At 50.0% G+C, this 15,292-nt stretch overlaps 1 protein-coding gene across 3 annotated transcripts in view; it reads left to right on the top strand.

Annotated features, from left to right (window-relative positions):
• DSCAML1 (DS cell adhesion molecule like 1) overlaps positions 1 to 15,292 on the top strand; it is a 164,653-nt gene that overhangs the window by 123,255 nt on the left and 26,106 nt on the right. For all 3 annotated transcript variants that reach the window (XM_083713365.1, XM_083713364.1, XM_083713363.1), the window contains 5 exons: positions 2,019 to 2,138; positions 2,474 to 2,650; positions 12,707 to 12,906; positions 13,213 to 13,309; positions 14,205 to 14,333. In XM_083713365.1, the coding sequence (XP_083569491.1) occupies positions 2,019 to 2,138; positions 2,474 to 2,650; positions 12,707 to 12,906; positions 13,213 to 13,309; positions 14,205 to 14,333 (723 nt within the window). The remainder of the gene's footprint in view (positions 1 to 2,018; positions 2,139 to 2,473; positions 2,651 to 12,706; positions 12,907 to 13,212; positions 13,310 to 14,204; positions 14,334 to 15,292) is intronic.

The raw sequence follows: 15,292 nt of genomic DNA, 5'->3' as shown, positions 1-15,292 counted from the left end.
TTGTTCTTTAACACCTCCAACCTTATATTCCTGTAGCATTAATCAAATGGCACAGGCGCATGAGGGATAACCAGAATCCTAGAGGTTGGGAAAACACACTTCAGACCCCAACAGCCCACCTATATGAGATTTATTGAGAATAGAAGGAAAGGAGGAAGACAAGTGGACAAAGCAGAATGAAAATAAAATGTGCTCTTTTAGTTTGAATCTAGTTACTTGCAAAAAGGCTTCTTGTCTCCTCATGCATTACACAGCATAGGTGGTCAGTTGCAGGCTTTCTGATGGTCAGTGATGGAGGATGGAATGTGAGGGACAAAAAGCTACACAACACTTCTCATTTTTAAGGTTTGATCAGCACTCTTTTCAATCAATCAGAGTGCATATCATGCTCATCAGATAAAGGGGATTAACACATTTGGGGATAGGGGACATGGCTGACACCCCCGCAACTAGCAGAGATGGATATTGCTGGTGTAAATCATCAGGATTTCTCAAATTTTCTGCCAGATGAACTTTTTCTGGGCTTGTAAATTCAGGATCTGGGTTGGGATACCTGCTTGCTTTGCTCAGCATTGATGGAGGGCAGAAGAACAGATCTTTTTCTCCACTGGGGGCATTGCAAATTGAAGCCTGGTGACCCAGAGAGAAGCATTCCCCCATTACTGTGCAGGGTCAAATGTCAACCATGTTCAGGACAAGGGGTAAAATATCCATTCAGAGTGCAGGTGATGCACTCCCAACTAGCAAGCAGGGTGATTGGTGTATGTGAACTCTGAATGAGGGAATTTATGCCAGACCCAAGATAGAACCCCAAATTTCCAGTAGTATTAAGCTCACATTTTACCAGTTTGCTAGCCACAACATTGTGAGGCCTTTGTCAAGTGTTTGGCTGAAATCAAGATAAATTATGTTCACGACGTTCCTACCATCCACTAAGCTAGTAACTCAGTCAAAAATAGGTTGGCAAACCATGCTGGCTTTTCTGTACTTCATTTTTAAAGGCAAGCCACCTACAGCTTGCTAGAGAAATAAATATGTCAAATTATCAGAACTCTGGTATGTTAGAAGGCAACAACAGCAGTAGCCCCAATTCACCCAGCAATATTGTTATTCTCTAGTAACCTTCTGAGTCAAGAAGAAGCTTCAGGTTGGCCACTGTGAGAGCAGAGCATTGGACTAGATTGGCTCCTCTTGGACCAGTCGAGCTACAGCCAGGCTCTTCGGATGTTCTTAACCTATTGTGTTTTGGAAACTCTGGTTCGACCCTCTCATATCCAAGCACATGACAACAGTTTTTTGGTGACTCTGTGGCTTATTCCTCCACACTTCTGTACAGGTGCCTCTCTCTGTACATGCACACATATACCATATTTTTCGCCCTATAGGACGCACTGGCCCATAGGACGCACTTAAGATTTGGGGGGGGGAATTCCGGGGGGTTGCGCGGAGCTGCACCGAGCCTGGGAGCGCAGGCAGCTCTGCGCAACCCTCGGGAGCCCGGCGCGGCTTCGCACCAGGCTCCTGAGGGTTGCGCAGAGCTTCCTGCGCTCCCGGGCTCGACGCAGCTCCGACCCCTCAGTCCGCACCGACCCCTCTCGCTCTCCAGGCTTCAGCGAAAGCCTGTATTCGCCCCATAGGACACACACACATTTCCCCTTCATTTTTGGAGGGGGAAAAGTGCGTCCTATAGGGCGAAAAATACGGTATGTGCCAACTAAAGAGGAGAGTGGAGTATTGCGTGATGTTTTCTTCACAATAACTTTCTAACCTCTTAGATGCTTTTGGATTCTTCTGATGTTTTTCAAAATTGAAAGCTTAAGGTCAACCAGGTGTTGAGTTCTGCAAAAGCAGAAAAGGCGGTGGTTACATCTTGTCTTTCAGACCAGTTAGGAGCTTTGAGGGCATGGGACTAGGGTGTGCATGCATGTGGAAAGGAAAAGAAAAGAAAGACATGTCAGCAGTGGGCGGTGAGCTTGCTGTTGCTGGTGGTACTTATCTTTGGCACTCCTTCTCCACAGTCCCTCCTCGCTTTGTTGTCCAACCCAACAATCAGGATGGAATCTATGGCAAAGCAGGGGTGTTGAACTGCTCTGTGGATGGATACCCCCCTCCCAAAGTCATGTGGAAACATGCTAAAGGTACGTTGCTGGATATTTCCTTTCAATATTGCCCCCATGCATTCTTCCTTCAGGTTTGCTAATGGGAAGCCTGTACTGGTGGGGATTGAAACCATCCAACACATCTTCTCTAGGGGTTGCTCTCAGTAGGGGGCATGCTCAGGTATAGCAGCTGCCATGTGCAAGGGACAGAGGGGTGTTCAACTCTGCCCAGTGTTGGATGTGTTTAAGGGCCAGTGAGGGAGATTGTGTAGGTTCTGCTAGGCACAGCACAGAGGATCTCCAGAGGACCCCATGGCATCTTTTGGTCAACCAAGAGCACTTACAGCATCTCTCACCCTTCTCTTTCCTCCCAGGCAGTGGGAACCCCCAGCAATACCACCCAGTCCCCCTCACTGGCCGCATCCAGATCCTGCCCAACAGCTCACTGCTCATTCGGCATGTTTTAGAAGAGGACATCGGCTATTACCTGTGCCAGGCCAGCAACGGAGTTGGTACAGACATCAGCAAGTCCATGTTCCTTACGGTGAAAAGTGAGTATGCCGGCTGGGCCTGTTCACCTGTCAGGGGTCTCAGTCCAAATAGATGCAGGTCTCCCACAGGCCTTCTGCCTGGCCTTGGGCAGGACAGCCTGAGATAGCCTTCTCCCTCCATTGAAAATGGGTGCCAATCAAGGGCTGCTTCTGCCCCTGAGGTGCTGTGGAGCATCTGATTAACGTAGGGCTTTGAAACTCCATCCCTGGTCTCCTGAGGGTCAGGCTGGCATTGGACACTTCCGGCACTGTCTGGCAGTCCTGACTTCTCGAACCCAGGAAGCTCCTTGTACCCAGCTCTGTCCCTCCCACTGGCTCTTTGCTAAGTTTACCTGCTTCCCTCCACGTGAACCCTGCACTGCTGCCTCTGCCAACGTGCTCCGTCTGCTGGCAGCTGCCTCTGCCTCTCTGGCTGCGAGCCAAGGGCTTGTCGCGGTGGGCCCCGCGTGTCTTGGCAGATTGGCGGCCTCTATATCCTCTGATTGCCGCCTGTGTTTGCACTGTGAGCTCCTTTATCATCACTTGCGGAGCTTGAGCTCTCCTCTGTGGGCTCCCGGCAGTCGATGTGCAAGGAATGGAGCGCTGGATTGATTCCTGTTCCCTTGGGGACCTGATTCCCTCACACGATCAAAAAACACTTTGTCCTTAATAAAAGCAGGCAATCAATCTACATCGTGGTGGCGCAGAGAGGAGGCAGGGCAGCCGTCTTGCTAATTCCCCACACGGTGGCCTGGAAGTGTTGTTAAGCAACCTCGTTCGTGATCGGATTCTGCCTGGGCCACCCTCGGCAGAGTCAGCAGTTTCCAGCTTCTCTCAGAGCTGCTGTAGTGAAGATAGGAGGACCCAAAGGCTGGGGGAGGCCGCTTAGGTGCAGAAAGGGGTGCTAGGTTCAGGAGTTGGCCCTTCTGCAGCAGTGGGGAAAATGCCATCCTGTGACAACAAGCTTCAGCTGCTTAATGGGGCTCTCTGGATAGCGGGCAGGGGGAGGTGAAGGCTGATGTGCATGGAAAGCAGGGGCCACGGCTCAGACAGGTCCCTAAACAGGAGACCTTTTGCATCTTTTACTTGGTAAAAGATCCAGGTAGCAAGTCAAGGAAGGGGAAGGAGTGGCCCTTGGCTTCTTAACCCCTTTCAGGGTCACTTATCAGACAGAGGGGAAACATGGATGGGATTGCTGTAAATGAGAGGGCCAGGCCTTTGGGTGACCCTGTTGCTGGATTTCATTTGTTACATGTGCTTTGTCCTTTTTGCTGTTGCTTTTATCATTAGGCACTGTGTGGTTTTATTGTACTGTTTTATATTTTTTCCTGGACACTGCCTTGGGAGGGCTTTCCCTGAGAGTCATTGGATCAGAAGGCAACCAGGGCCATTTTGACTGGCCTTCCAGGTGTCTGGTCCGTAGGGCTGCTGCTGCCCAGTTCACACTTCCCTTGACAGGGCCCTGAGCAGTGTCCTGCAGACTGCTTTCTCTTGGGCTAAGGCCCAGGCCCACCACTCCCTTGCTCAGGAGCTCCCCCTAGTCAGCAGGTGCACAAGGCAGGGTGTGCCTGGAGAGGTGCCCTCACTACTCTGTAAGCATAACTGATTGCTTCCATGCAATTTGAATTAATCTCATGCTTCAGGTGAAATGCAGCTAATCAGTGTAGACAAGAAGCTGAAATGGGTGCAATCAAATTAACATCACAGAGCTGGCACTTCAGAAAGCCCACCCTCTTCCCCTCCTTCCCCTTCCTCTGTTGCTGTTTCCATTTTCTTGCCGTTCCAGCCTGGGCTCAGGATGGAAGAACACCCAGAGCTGTGACAATTCCCTTTGTAGCCGCCTTATCTCAGCCCACCAAATGGGATCAGCCTCTTGTCTGCATCATGTTAACAAGGCACAGAAAGGAAGAGCTTGAAAGGAGAACAACGTTTTGCTTGGCGGGTGTGAAGGGAAGTGCTCTGGCGAGTGCCCTTTGCGGAGAGAGCTTTTATGGTGGGAATGGCCTGGTCCATTTCGGCCCGTGTTGCCTCATAATTGTTGGCATGGTTTCAAAATGGAAACCTCGCTGAGTGTGCTGCAAAACCCAACTCTTCTGGAAAGCAGACAAGTGAAGGCCTCCTTTCCGGGTGTTCATCCCTCTGCCCATTAACATGTGCAGCTCCCTACTGTAATAGCTGACCATAGTCTAGGGAATAATAATAATAATAATAATAATAATAATAATAATAATAATAATAATAATTTATACCCCGCCCATCTGACTGGGTTTCCTCCGCTACTATGGGCAGCTTCCAACAGAATATTAAAATACTATTAAACATTAAAAGCTTCCCTAAACAGGGCTGCCTTCAGATGTCTTCTAAAAGTCTGATACAGTGGTACCTCGGGTTACATACGCTTCATTTTACCTACGCTTCAGATTACAGACTCCACTAACCCAGAAATAGTACCTCATGTTAAGAACTTTGCTTTAGGATGAGAACAGAAATCGTGCTCTGGCGGCGCAGCGGCAGCAGGAGGCCCCATTAGCTAAAGTGGTGCTTCAGGTTAAGAACAGTTTCAGGTTAAGAACGGACCTCCAGAACAAATTAAGTACTTAACCCGAGGTATCACTGTAGTTGTTTTTTCCTTTGACATCTGGTGGGAGAGTGTTCCACAGGGCAGGTGCCACTACCGAGAAGGCCCTCTGCCTGGTTCCCTGTAACTTGGCTTCTTGCAGTGAGGGAACCACCAGAAGGCCCTCAGCGCTGGACCTCAGTGTCTGGGCAGAATGGTGGGGCAGGAGACGCTCCTTCAAGTATACTGGACTGAGGCTGTTTAGGGCTTTAAAGGTCAGCACCAACACTTTGAATTGTGCTCGGAAACGTACTGGGAGCCAATGTAGGTCTTTCAAGACCAGTGTTATGTGGGATGTTCAGCAGCACCAAGGCCAGCCTTCTCAATTTCCTCAGTGCCCAAAGGCATTCCTGCTTTGTTGTCTGGGCAGTGTCGTGCTTGACTTCCTTGTGCAAGTCACTAACTCAGAGACAGCTGTCTGTCACACAGTCTCTCTTTCTCTCTGGTGGCAGCTGCTGCTGGTGGTAGAACTAATGGAGATCTTGCACCTTCAAAGTGTAGCGTGAGTGGTAGACCTTAAGGCGTCCTATAGGGAAGGAAAGGAGCTGGTAGCAGCTATAGCTGTGCCATTTGGAACTTGATGTTTGGGCAGCATGTCTGGCCAGGGAAGAACAGACGGCTGTGGTGGATGTACTGCACCAGTCAGGCTGAAAGCAGTTATGTGTGGGGATTGCAGATGGGTCAGTTATTTGGGAGCATCGTAAGCAACTAATTGCACCCCACCCAAAGTAGTGGCTGATATGTAGTCCCCTTTGCTGCTCCACTGTTAAAAGACAGGAGCCAACCCATCATGCTCACCAAGCCAATTGGGTTTGGGAGGTGGGACATCCACTGAAGAGACAAGGCCAGGCATCTTTCCCAAAGGAGGCTGCTGCTTCGGACCACTTAAAGTGTTGAACTGTTGTGAGGCCTAGCTCCAAGGGGGAGTGGCTGTGGCCATCAGGCAGATCCAAGCGGGGAGAGAGGTTTCTGCAAAAGGCTGGCCTGCCCCCTCCAGGTATGTCTGCCCACACAGGAGAGCAGCTGGCTGGCTGCTTGCCATGCTCCTCTCTCCTCCTCTGGCAGTGCTGAGGTGGCACTGTGGGCATCGATCTGGAGCCTCAGAGCTTCTCAAGGCCAGGAAAGATGAAGGGTGGCTTTGTCCTCTTCATGCCTCCATCCATCCAGATCAAGATGGGGGTGGGGGCAAGTAGACGGTTTCCAGCCCCAGCTTCTTGGACCCTCCCCAATTCATGCCAGCTCTTGCCTGCTCCTTAAATCACATCTCATTCTTCTCAGCGGGCAGTGCCTCTCTTGTCGTTACAAGCCTGGCGGGGGGCAGGAATGCCAGAGCCGTTCATGCTCCTGGGTGGTTGCATGTGCATGGGTTAAGTTGCTTCTCTTGACCTTTCCCCTCTCTGCCTTTTTTCTTAACAAAATTTAGAATATTTACATCTTGCCATTTTCTAAAGCTCTACCTGGATGCTACCCAGAGAAAAGGCAAAATGCAGGCATGGCACAATGGGCAGCTAGCTTCTTTCAGGCTGAGGGCAACCTTCCTGGGGCCACTTGCTCAAAATAGCACTGCCAAAGTATAAAAGTGATTGTGGCTAATTATTTATAAAAGGGGTAAAAACACATTTTGATATAACAGAATCAGAGCAGAGGGCCAGCAGGAATGGTGACTTTTAAAAGGGGGAGGCAGGTTGGGAGGGTTCTGGGGGACAAGAAAAAAGTAGTATTGCAGTGAAAGTACCTCTTGCACCAGTGAGTAATATATATTTAAATAAATAAATAAAATGGGCTGATTTGGAGGTGCTGGTGTGGGTGGGCACAAAATCCTGTTGGCATCACAATATTGCAGTGGAGACCTATGAGATCAGAGATAGAGATAGATAGATAGATAGATAGATAGATAGATAGATATTTTTGATAAATAAAAAACCAAAATGGCAGACACTAAACTCATTTTGTCTTCATGGCATCATTGCAGGTAACCCATAGAAGCAGTCAAGATTTAAGGAACCACAAAGAACCTGCTAGGGGACCACATGCACCCTGCAGTTAGCCACTCCAGCTGTGGAAGCCAGCTAACCAAAAATTGTTTGTTAACATTTTGATTTTAAGATCCCCAGCAAACATCACCAAAGCAGGAGCAAAGGAGTAATTACTCATCAGTAAAAGAACAAGGAGGCAGAGTAAAAGTGAAATGAATCATCCTATTAAAAGTGTGGGAAAACTGAAACCATTTGGTGCCTCCAAGCCACCCAGGTCTGTGGTCCAGGGTGGCGGTGGCCCCAAAGCAATAGCTGTATGGAGGCTGCCCACCGTCCAGAGGACATTCTCCAGGCCCCTGTCAGGAGCATTCTCCTCTGCCCATCAGTCCCAAAGGAATCCCTCCATTTCCCACCTTGATTCTCTTCCCTTGTGACTTTGGCAGAGCCATTTTTATTTTCCCTTGTGTTCCTTGTGACACCCAGAGGCTGCTGCTTTATTTCTGTTCTCATAAACCAGCTGGTGGCTTTTCCCCATTTCGAGAGGCTTCCTCCCCAACCCATCCCTTCTGGCTCCTCTGCACAGTCTGCGGCTGCATGCAGCATCTCCCTCTGCAGGCCCAGTTTTGTGTGGGGAGTTTCTGAGGCTGGGAGTCCATGCAGCTCCCCGATACGCCCTCCGCGGTGTCCACGCGTCACAAACGGGAGTCGCCTGCAAGCCAAGCTTTCCCCGGCTGCTAATTGAATTCCATTGCTAGGGAAAGCAGAGGAGCCGTAGCTCATTAAACCCTCTTGTGCCCCATTAGAACAGTGTGTGTTGCCTTTGCGGATTGTCATTACCATATATTATGGCACTGTTTGTGTATGCCGTGCATTTTTAAATCTCTGCTCCCTGAGCCTGCTTGGCTGTGTGCTCGGCTCCCCACCCCAGTTCTCTTCGGCAAAGCAAGAGCCAGGAGCAAAAGCCACAATGGGGGCATTCGTGCGTGGCTGTGGTGCCTAGTGGGTAACTGCAAGTACATGGAGAAGCATCAGGGCAGCTCCAGCTGTGATGCTCCAGGCACTGGAAGGGCTGAAGCAGCCTTGTGGGGAGAGGAAGCCCCCCGATGTTGATGTTGCATGAGCCGAGGGGGTGGGCAGCAGGGAGCCGATGGATGCAGCCCTCCCCAAAGCAGGCAGGAAAGAAGTGGGGCTGTGGGCTAGGAGGATTAGGAGGTGCTGCCTCACCCCCTGCACCCACCACAGCAGCAGACTTTGGCCTGGCTTTCCATTCTCCTTGAATCTCCACTTTGCCTCTTTGCAGGTCAGACCACTGAGGAGGAGGGCAGGAGGCTAGCCTGGGACGTATTCATTGATTTAGTGATCACTTGCTGCTTTTGGGGGGGCTTAGCCCACCCAGCTCACAACATTAGCTATACAGTCATACCTCGGGTTGAAGTAGCTTCGGGGTGAGCATTTTCAGGTTGCGATCCTCAGCGACCCGAAAGTAACGGAGTGCGTTACTTCTGGGTTTCGTCGCTCGTGCATGCGCAGATGTGCAAAATGACATCACACGCATGCGCGGAAGCAGCAAATCATGACCCACGACACGGGTTGTGTTCGCTTCAGGTTGTGAACGGGGCTCTGGAATGGATCCTATTCATATCCAGAGGTACCACTGTACTAATACCCATGGAAATTAAATGTCAAGAGCAGCAATACTTGGTTTATTTGTCAGTTTATACCCCACCTTTCTTCAGAGCAGCTCAAGGCGAAGTACATTGTTCTCCATCTATTCATTTCACCATCACAATCCCTTTGAGGAAGGATTGTCTTAGGGGACAAATTTGCTCCCAAGTCCTAATCTAGCACTCTGAACTATTACACCGTGTTGTCTATCTGACACCATGCCGTTACAGCAATCCATTGCAACTCTTTTAAAACGAAGCAAATGAAAAGCTGCACTTGCGGAGGCTCTCGCTGCTCTTGGGCTGCAGCCACCTCTCTCTGAACTCTCCTTTCCTCTTGGGCAAAAAGTTTCTGTAGCTGGCAGGCAGCATCCAGGTGGGTGCGCCTGGGAACCCCGGCATCGATTGGGTTGCCCGCCAGAGTGTGGCGTCCAGCCGAGCTCCGTCTTGATTAACTGGAGCAGGAGGGTCATTAAAGGCTCGTTACTCCAGGAGGCCTGCCAGGAACGCTGCTCCTCAGCAGAACCTTTCCAAGAGTGGCTGTGCTTGTTGACGTGCCGGCTGCAAGGAGCAGCTCCTTGGCAGCAGGGAAAGGATTCTGGAGGGAGGGAGGGAGGGAGGGAAGCTGGGCTAGAGAGGACACTTCTCCTTTCTGCTCCTGTGCAGGTGGTGGTGACCCATGTGGAAGAAGAAGAGCCTAAGGTGCTTCCTTCTGCTGAGTCAGTCCATAGTGCCACCTAGCTCAGAAATGTCTGCACCAGGGGTAGGGAGCCACCTGTGGCCAGTCTTGGTCTGGAGGCTATTTGCCCCAAACTGGGTGATGTCAGCTGGTGGGCAAAAGAGGGCGGGGGGATTTGGTCCTGCTGGGTGCACCTCCTACGGCAGCGGTTTTCAACCTTTAAGTGGCTTTGCAATGTTTCCATGGTGGGGCACGGGCGAGTGGAGCCTGCTGCCCCAGGCTAGTCCTCACCACTAAAGCAATATCAGTCCCGGGCGGTGTCAGGCTTGTGGCTGGTGGTGCTTGGGTAGCCAGGGCTAGCCTGGTGCAGTGGGCTCTGTTCGCCTGCGCGCTCCACCCCCCGGGAGGGTACGCACCCCAGGCACTGGTGGGACCTGCTCTGTCCTGTAGCCCTGCTTGATCAGAATGAGGGGGGCCAGCAGATGCCAGAGTTAGCATTGCCAAGGTTGCAGGTTCGACCCCTGCAAGGGACAGCTGCCTATTCCTGCATTGGACTAGATGATCCTCAGGCTCCCGTCCAACTCTTCAGTTATATGATTCTCTAGGGGCTGCTTGGTTCCTGCTCCTTTCCTCCCCTCCCCAACACCCCAGCATCTTCGTCATCCTCCTCCTTGTTTATCAGGTGTTGGAGGGGGTGGAACAGATTTGGAAGCACCCCTCCTTTGGCTTTTATTTAAATCATGGCCCTGCACATTAAATCTCCAGCATCTGCAATGCAAAGTCAGGCTGGCTTGTTGCTGTGAAAATCTCCCTCTGTATTCTGGCCAGGTTCCTCTGAGTGAATTATGCAAATCTCTGATGGAAAAATATTCCAGGGCACATCCTTGAGAGTGTAAAACCTTAGTCAATAATTCATACTCGCCTGTCTCTGGCTGCGGCTTTTTCTTCATTATAACTTGCGCCTGGTTATTTGTCTTTCACATTTTATTGTATATCTGGGTGTAATACTATGCATTATAAAATTTATCTGCTTCATTATTTTATGATCCCTAGTTGTATAATGCCAGGCAACGTCTCCACTTCTGGCTGCAGTGTTCAGCACTGAAAGTCTCTGGTTGTTGGGGAGGTGCTTGGCCGCCTTGACAAAGCTGGTGATATTGTATCATGGAGACCGAGGAGCAGGAACAACCCCCTACGTGTAGCACCCCCCCAAACTGGGAATTAGAATGAAGTCTTAGTTGTTTACTTGTGCATATCCAAAGGCATCTGCAGAGACTCCCAGGTCCCTGTGCTCAGCCAAATGGATGCAGTTCATGCTTTTTCTTTTTAAATATTTTTATAGGAATTTAAACAAAACATTTTAGCTTACAACATATCATCCTTGATTCCCCCCCCCCAATAAAACAACCCACCCTCCCCTCTCCCCCGACTTCCCTCAGTTCCAATCTCTGGTTTCTCTATAGATGCTATTCTCTGCATGTTACAAAATTGTATTAAATCCTTAATTGATCTGACTGGTTATTATCAATAAAAAGTTTGTGGATGTTTATTCAAAGCCTGCCAAGGAGTCCAGTTCGCTTTGTTGCTTCTTTAAATACTTTGTAAAAGGTTCCCATTCGTCTTTAAAGTCACAGTTATCCTTGTCCCATAGTTTATGTGTCAATTTTGCCAGTTCTGCATACTCCATCAGTTTCTCTTGCCATAGTTCTTTAGTCGTGGTTTCCTCATTCTTCCATCCTTGTGCTATTAAAACTCTCACTGCCATTGTCGCATACATGAAGATATTTTTCAACTTCCTTGGCAGCTCTTTTCTTCCAATCCCTAACAGAAATGCTTCAGGTTTCTTAACAAAAGTTAGATGGAACATTTTCTTCAATTCATTGTATATCATTTCCCAATTTTTTTAATTTCATTACAATCCCACCACATATGGTAAAATGTCCCCTCCTTTTCCTTACACTTCCAACACATAGGATGCAGTTAATGCTTGTGCCGTGAGTGGGGGTGGAGGAAGAGTCCGCAGCTGGACTCCTGCCCCTCCCCATTTGTTTGCTGGGCTCTTGCCCCTGGACTCCACCCTCCACACACACCTTGGGCCATGTTAGGGCCTGAGTGTCTCCCCAGTCTTGCCTTGGCTAGCCTGTGGAACCAGAATGGTGACATAGCAGAGGGTAAAGCTTGGATGTGGGTAGTGCTGTGGTCTAAACCACTGAGCCTCTTGGGCAGGGGTTGGCAACCTAAGGCCCATGGGCCACAAGCAGCCCATGGGGGTCATTTAACTGGTCCATGGACCCCCGCCACCCGCTCGGTCAGCTCCTGTGCGCCACGGTAAACCGGCACGGAGCAGAGCGGGGACTGCCTTCTGCAATGCTGGCCGGCTTCCCAGGAAGCCGCGTTTACCCATGTGTGCGTGCACACACACACTGGGGCCCACCGCGGCATCTGCAGGACCGTGAACTTGGCCAAGCCACAAAAACTTTGCCGACCCCTGCTCTTGGGCTTGCCACTCAAAAGGTTGGTGGTTCGAATCCCCGCGATGGGGTGAGCTCCCATTGCTCTGTCCCAGCTCCTGCCAACCTAGCAGATCGAAAGCACTCCAGTGCAAGTAGATAAATAGGTCCCGCTGTGGTGGGAAGGTAAATGGCGTTTCTGTGTGCTCTGGTTTCCGTCACGGTGTTCTGCTGCACCAGAAGCGGTTTAGTCATGCTTCCCACATAACCCGGGAAGCTGTCTGTGGATAAACACCGGCTCCCTCAGCCTGAAAGCGAGATGAGCGCCGCAACCCCATAGTCACCTTTGACTGGACTTAACTTTCTATTTTAAAAAGCTTGGAGCATTGCAGGAGTGTGGTGGTGATGCTAGGGGTTGCTAGGGGTGTGGAGCAGCTGAGTATAGTCAATGGGTTTCTGGTCTGCCTAAAACCCTGGAGAGCAGCTCTGGACAAAGCTAGTCTTGCTGGTTAGCACAGGCCAATCTGGGATCAATCCTTCTTTCCTGGTTTGTTGGAACTAGATTTTGCCTTCCTCCCATGGCTCCCCCTGCCTTTACAGAGCACCCCTTTGCTCCACCTTCCTCAAGCCCCTCTCTAATTGTACAACACACACCAGTGCCCTGCTCTTCTGTTTCTTCCTCTTCTCACAGTCCCTGCCATGATCACCTCTCACCCCAACACCACCATCGCCATCAAGGGGCAGGCCAAAGAGCTGAACTGCACGGCCCGCGGAGAGCGGCCCATCATTATCCGCTGGGAGAAAGGGGACACCGTCATTGACCCAGATCGCAACGTCCGATATGCCATCGCCACCAAGGACAATGGCGACGAGGTCATCTCCACACTTAAAGTGAGCAATGGGTTGTGGGGTGGGTCGTGTTGGGTATCTTGTTATTGCTTGTAGGGCCTGATGATCCTGGCTGATTCCCATGGCAAACTGGGAGTGGCTGCTGAGAGCATCCCGCCACCCCGGTTCTCTGCAAGGTGCTGCCTGGCCAATGTGGAAGAGTTCCATTCTGATCCAGTCGGAAGGAAAAGGGCTTTGCTGGGAGGACAAGTGTACCTATGAGTTGGGGCACGGGAAGGAGATTGCAGCCTTTTCAGGTCTGCCCTGCACAGACGGGCCTCGTTCTGAGAGAGAGTGTCTTGTCCGCAGCTCAAACCAGCTGACCGCGGGGACTCCGTTTTCTTCTCCTGCCATGCAATCAACTCGTATGGTGAAGACAGAGGTCTCATTCAGCTCACTGTCCAAGGTATTGTGTTTCCAGTGGAGCTACTCTAGTGGATATTTGTGTGAGAGGGAGGGGGAGGGATGAATCTGTCACCTTCAGTTTTGCATGTTTCCAGTCCTGACTTGACTTTCTGCATCTCTTTATGATTCATTTTTTAATGTCCTCATGAAAATTCATCAGCGTTTTGATGCAAGTCATTTTCCCTAATACACTGCATTTTTGTACGTTATTTTCACTAATTATGCATGTTTATGCATGCTATCCATTAATATACAATATTTTTTTTTGGTTTGAGAACTGTTCTGCAAAATATATATTGTTTTGGGAAGTGTGAATTTATTCTATGTATGTCTGCGGTCATGTGAGAGGGAGAGAGAGAGAGTACATAAAAAAAGACTTTCAGAAGATCACCAGTAAGAAAATGGCACGTTCTTTTTGCGCAGGCCATCAAGATTGCAACCACCCATTGCAGTCCTTTACTGATAGTAGTTTTGTAGCGCTACTGTTGCCTATTCAACAGAATGAGAAACATCAAGGAATACCAATTTCTAATTTCCTGCTCACATTCTTTTTCCTCTGTGACCTGTGGAAAGAACTTGAGCACAGCTTCTGTGTGTGTGTGTGTGTGTGTGTGTGTGTGTGTGTGTGTGTGTGCCCAGCCTTTTACGTAGACCCAGAGCCAACCCAAAGCAAGATGTGAATGAGTAGTTTACAAGTCAAGGGGTGGAGAGAACCTCTTAATTAACGTGGTGGAAGTGGTGCTATTCTATGGAGGCTAATATTGCTTGATCAGCCCCCGCTTCTTTTCAGGAGGTGGATGGGCAGTCAAGCCTAGCAAGCAGGCAGAACTCTTCTGGGACTGGGTGACCAAATGGGTTGTATTTCTCTTTCTGATCCCATGTTTCCCCCCTTGCAGAGCCACCAGACCCTCCTGAGTTGGAGATCCGGGAGGTGAAGGCCCGGAGCATGAATTTGCGCTGGACGCAGAGGTTCGACGGCAACAGTATCATCACCGGCTTTGATATTGAGTACAAGAACAAGTCTGGTAAGCTGCTCTGCTTCTTGCAGAGCCATGAGTGTGCTTGGGTGCAAAGCGCTGAATGATGAGCTTTGTTTCTGCTTTGAAGAAGTAGTCTAGCACACAACTTGTGTGCGCTTCAGGAAGCTTCGCAAACCTCATCTCAGTCATATTTGCAAGAAATGCTGTTGTTACATTTATTAGCAGCAGCGCTACGGAGGGAGGGGTGAAGTTCGGAGAGAGAGGCTTGCCTTGAGACCAAAGTTGAATTCAAACTGGGGGCTTCTTGCCTTGCATTGGTGTTGTAGGATGCTGAGTAAGATGAGGACAACTGAATAATGTTGACAATAAAAAAGTGTTGTTGGAAAACTACGTAGCAAAAGACCCCTTCCACCACCCCCTCATCCCATAGAACAGCGGTTCTCAACCTGTGGGTCCCCAGATATTGTTGGACTACAACTTCCATGATCCCTGAGCTCTGGCCTTGCTAGCTAGGGGTGATGGGAGTTGTAGTTCAGCAACATCTGGGGACCCACAGGTTGAGAAAGTCTGTGATAGGACATAAACTGGATCAAACCAAATGGTGCCATTTGGTCCAGCATCCTGTTCTTACAGTTCTTACCTCTTCTGGGAAGCCCCCTAGCAGGACCTGAACGCAACAGCAGCACTCCTCCCTTGCGATACCCAGCAAAGTGTACTGACAAAACTGTTGTGACGTGTTGGGAAAAGGTGCTTCTATTTTCCAAAGAATACCTCCAGCTGAGGCAGCCACTTGGCCTTGCAACCCAAGCCCTTGCTGCCCAAGAGCCATCAGAAACAGGCTCCTGTGACTTAAAAGCAGCATCTCTGTTTTACCAAAGCTGCTGGTTCCTGTATAAGCAGTGGTGAAAATCTGCTCTGGCACCACACCCTCCTTCACAACAATAACCAGCGTCTACCTCCCCCACTCCCCAATGCCATTGCCAACCCAAGGGGCCATGGGGGGG

The sequence above is a fragment of the Podarcis gaigeae genome (genome assembly GCF_964106915.1).
Source record: "Podarcis gaigeae genome assembly, chromosome: 15".
In the NCBI taxonomy this organism is placed as follows: Eukaryota; Metazoa; Chordata; class Lepidosauria; order Squamata; family Lacertidae; genus Podarcis; species Podarcis gaigeae.
The sequence above is the reverse complement of the archived record's forward strand: the minus strand, read 5'-3'. Positions and strand labels throughout refer to the sequence as shown.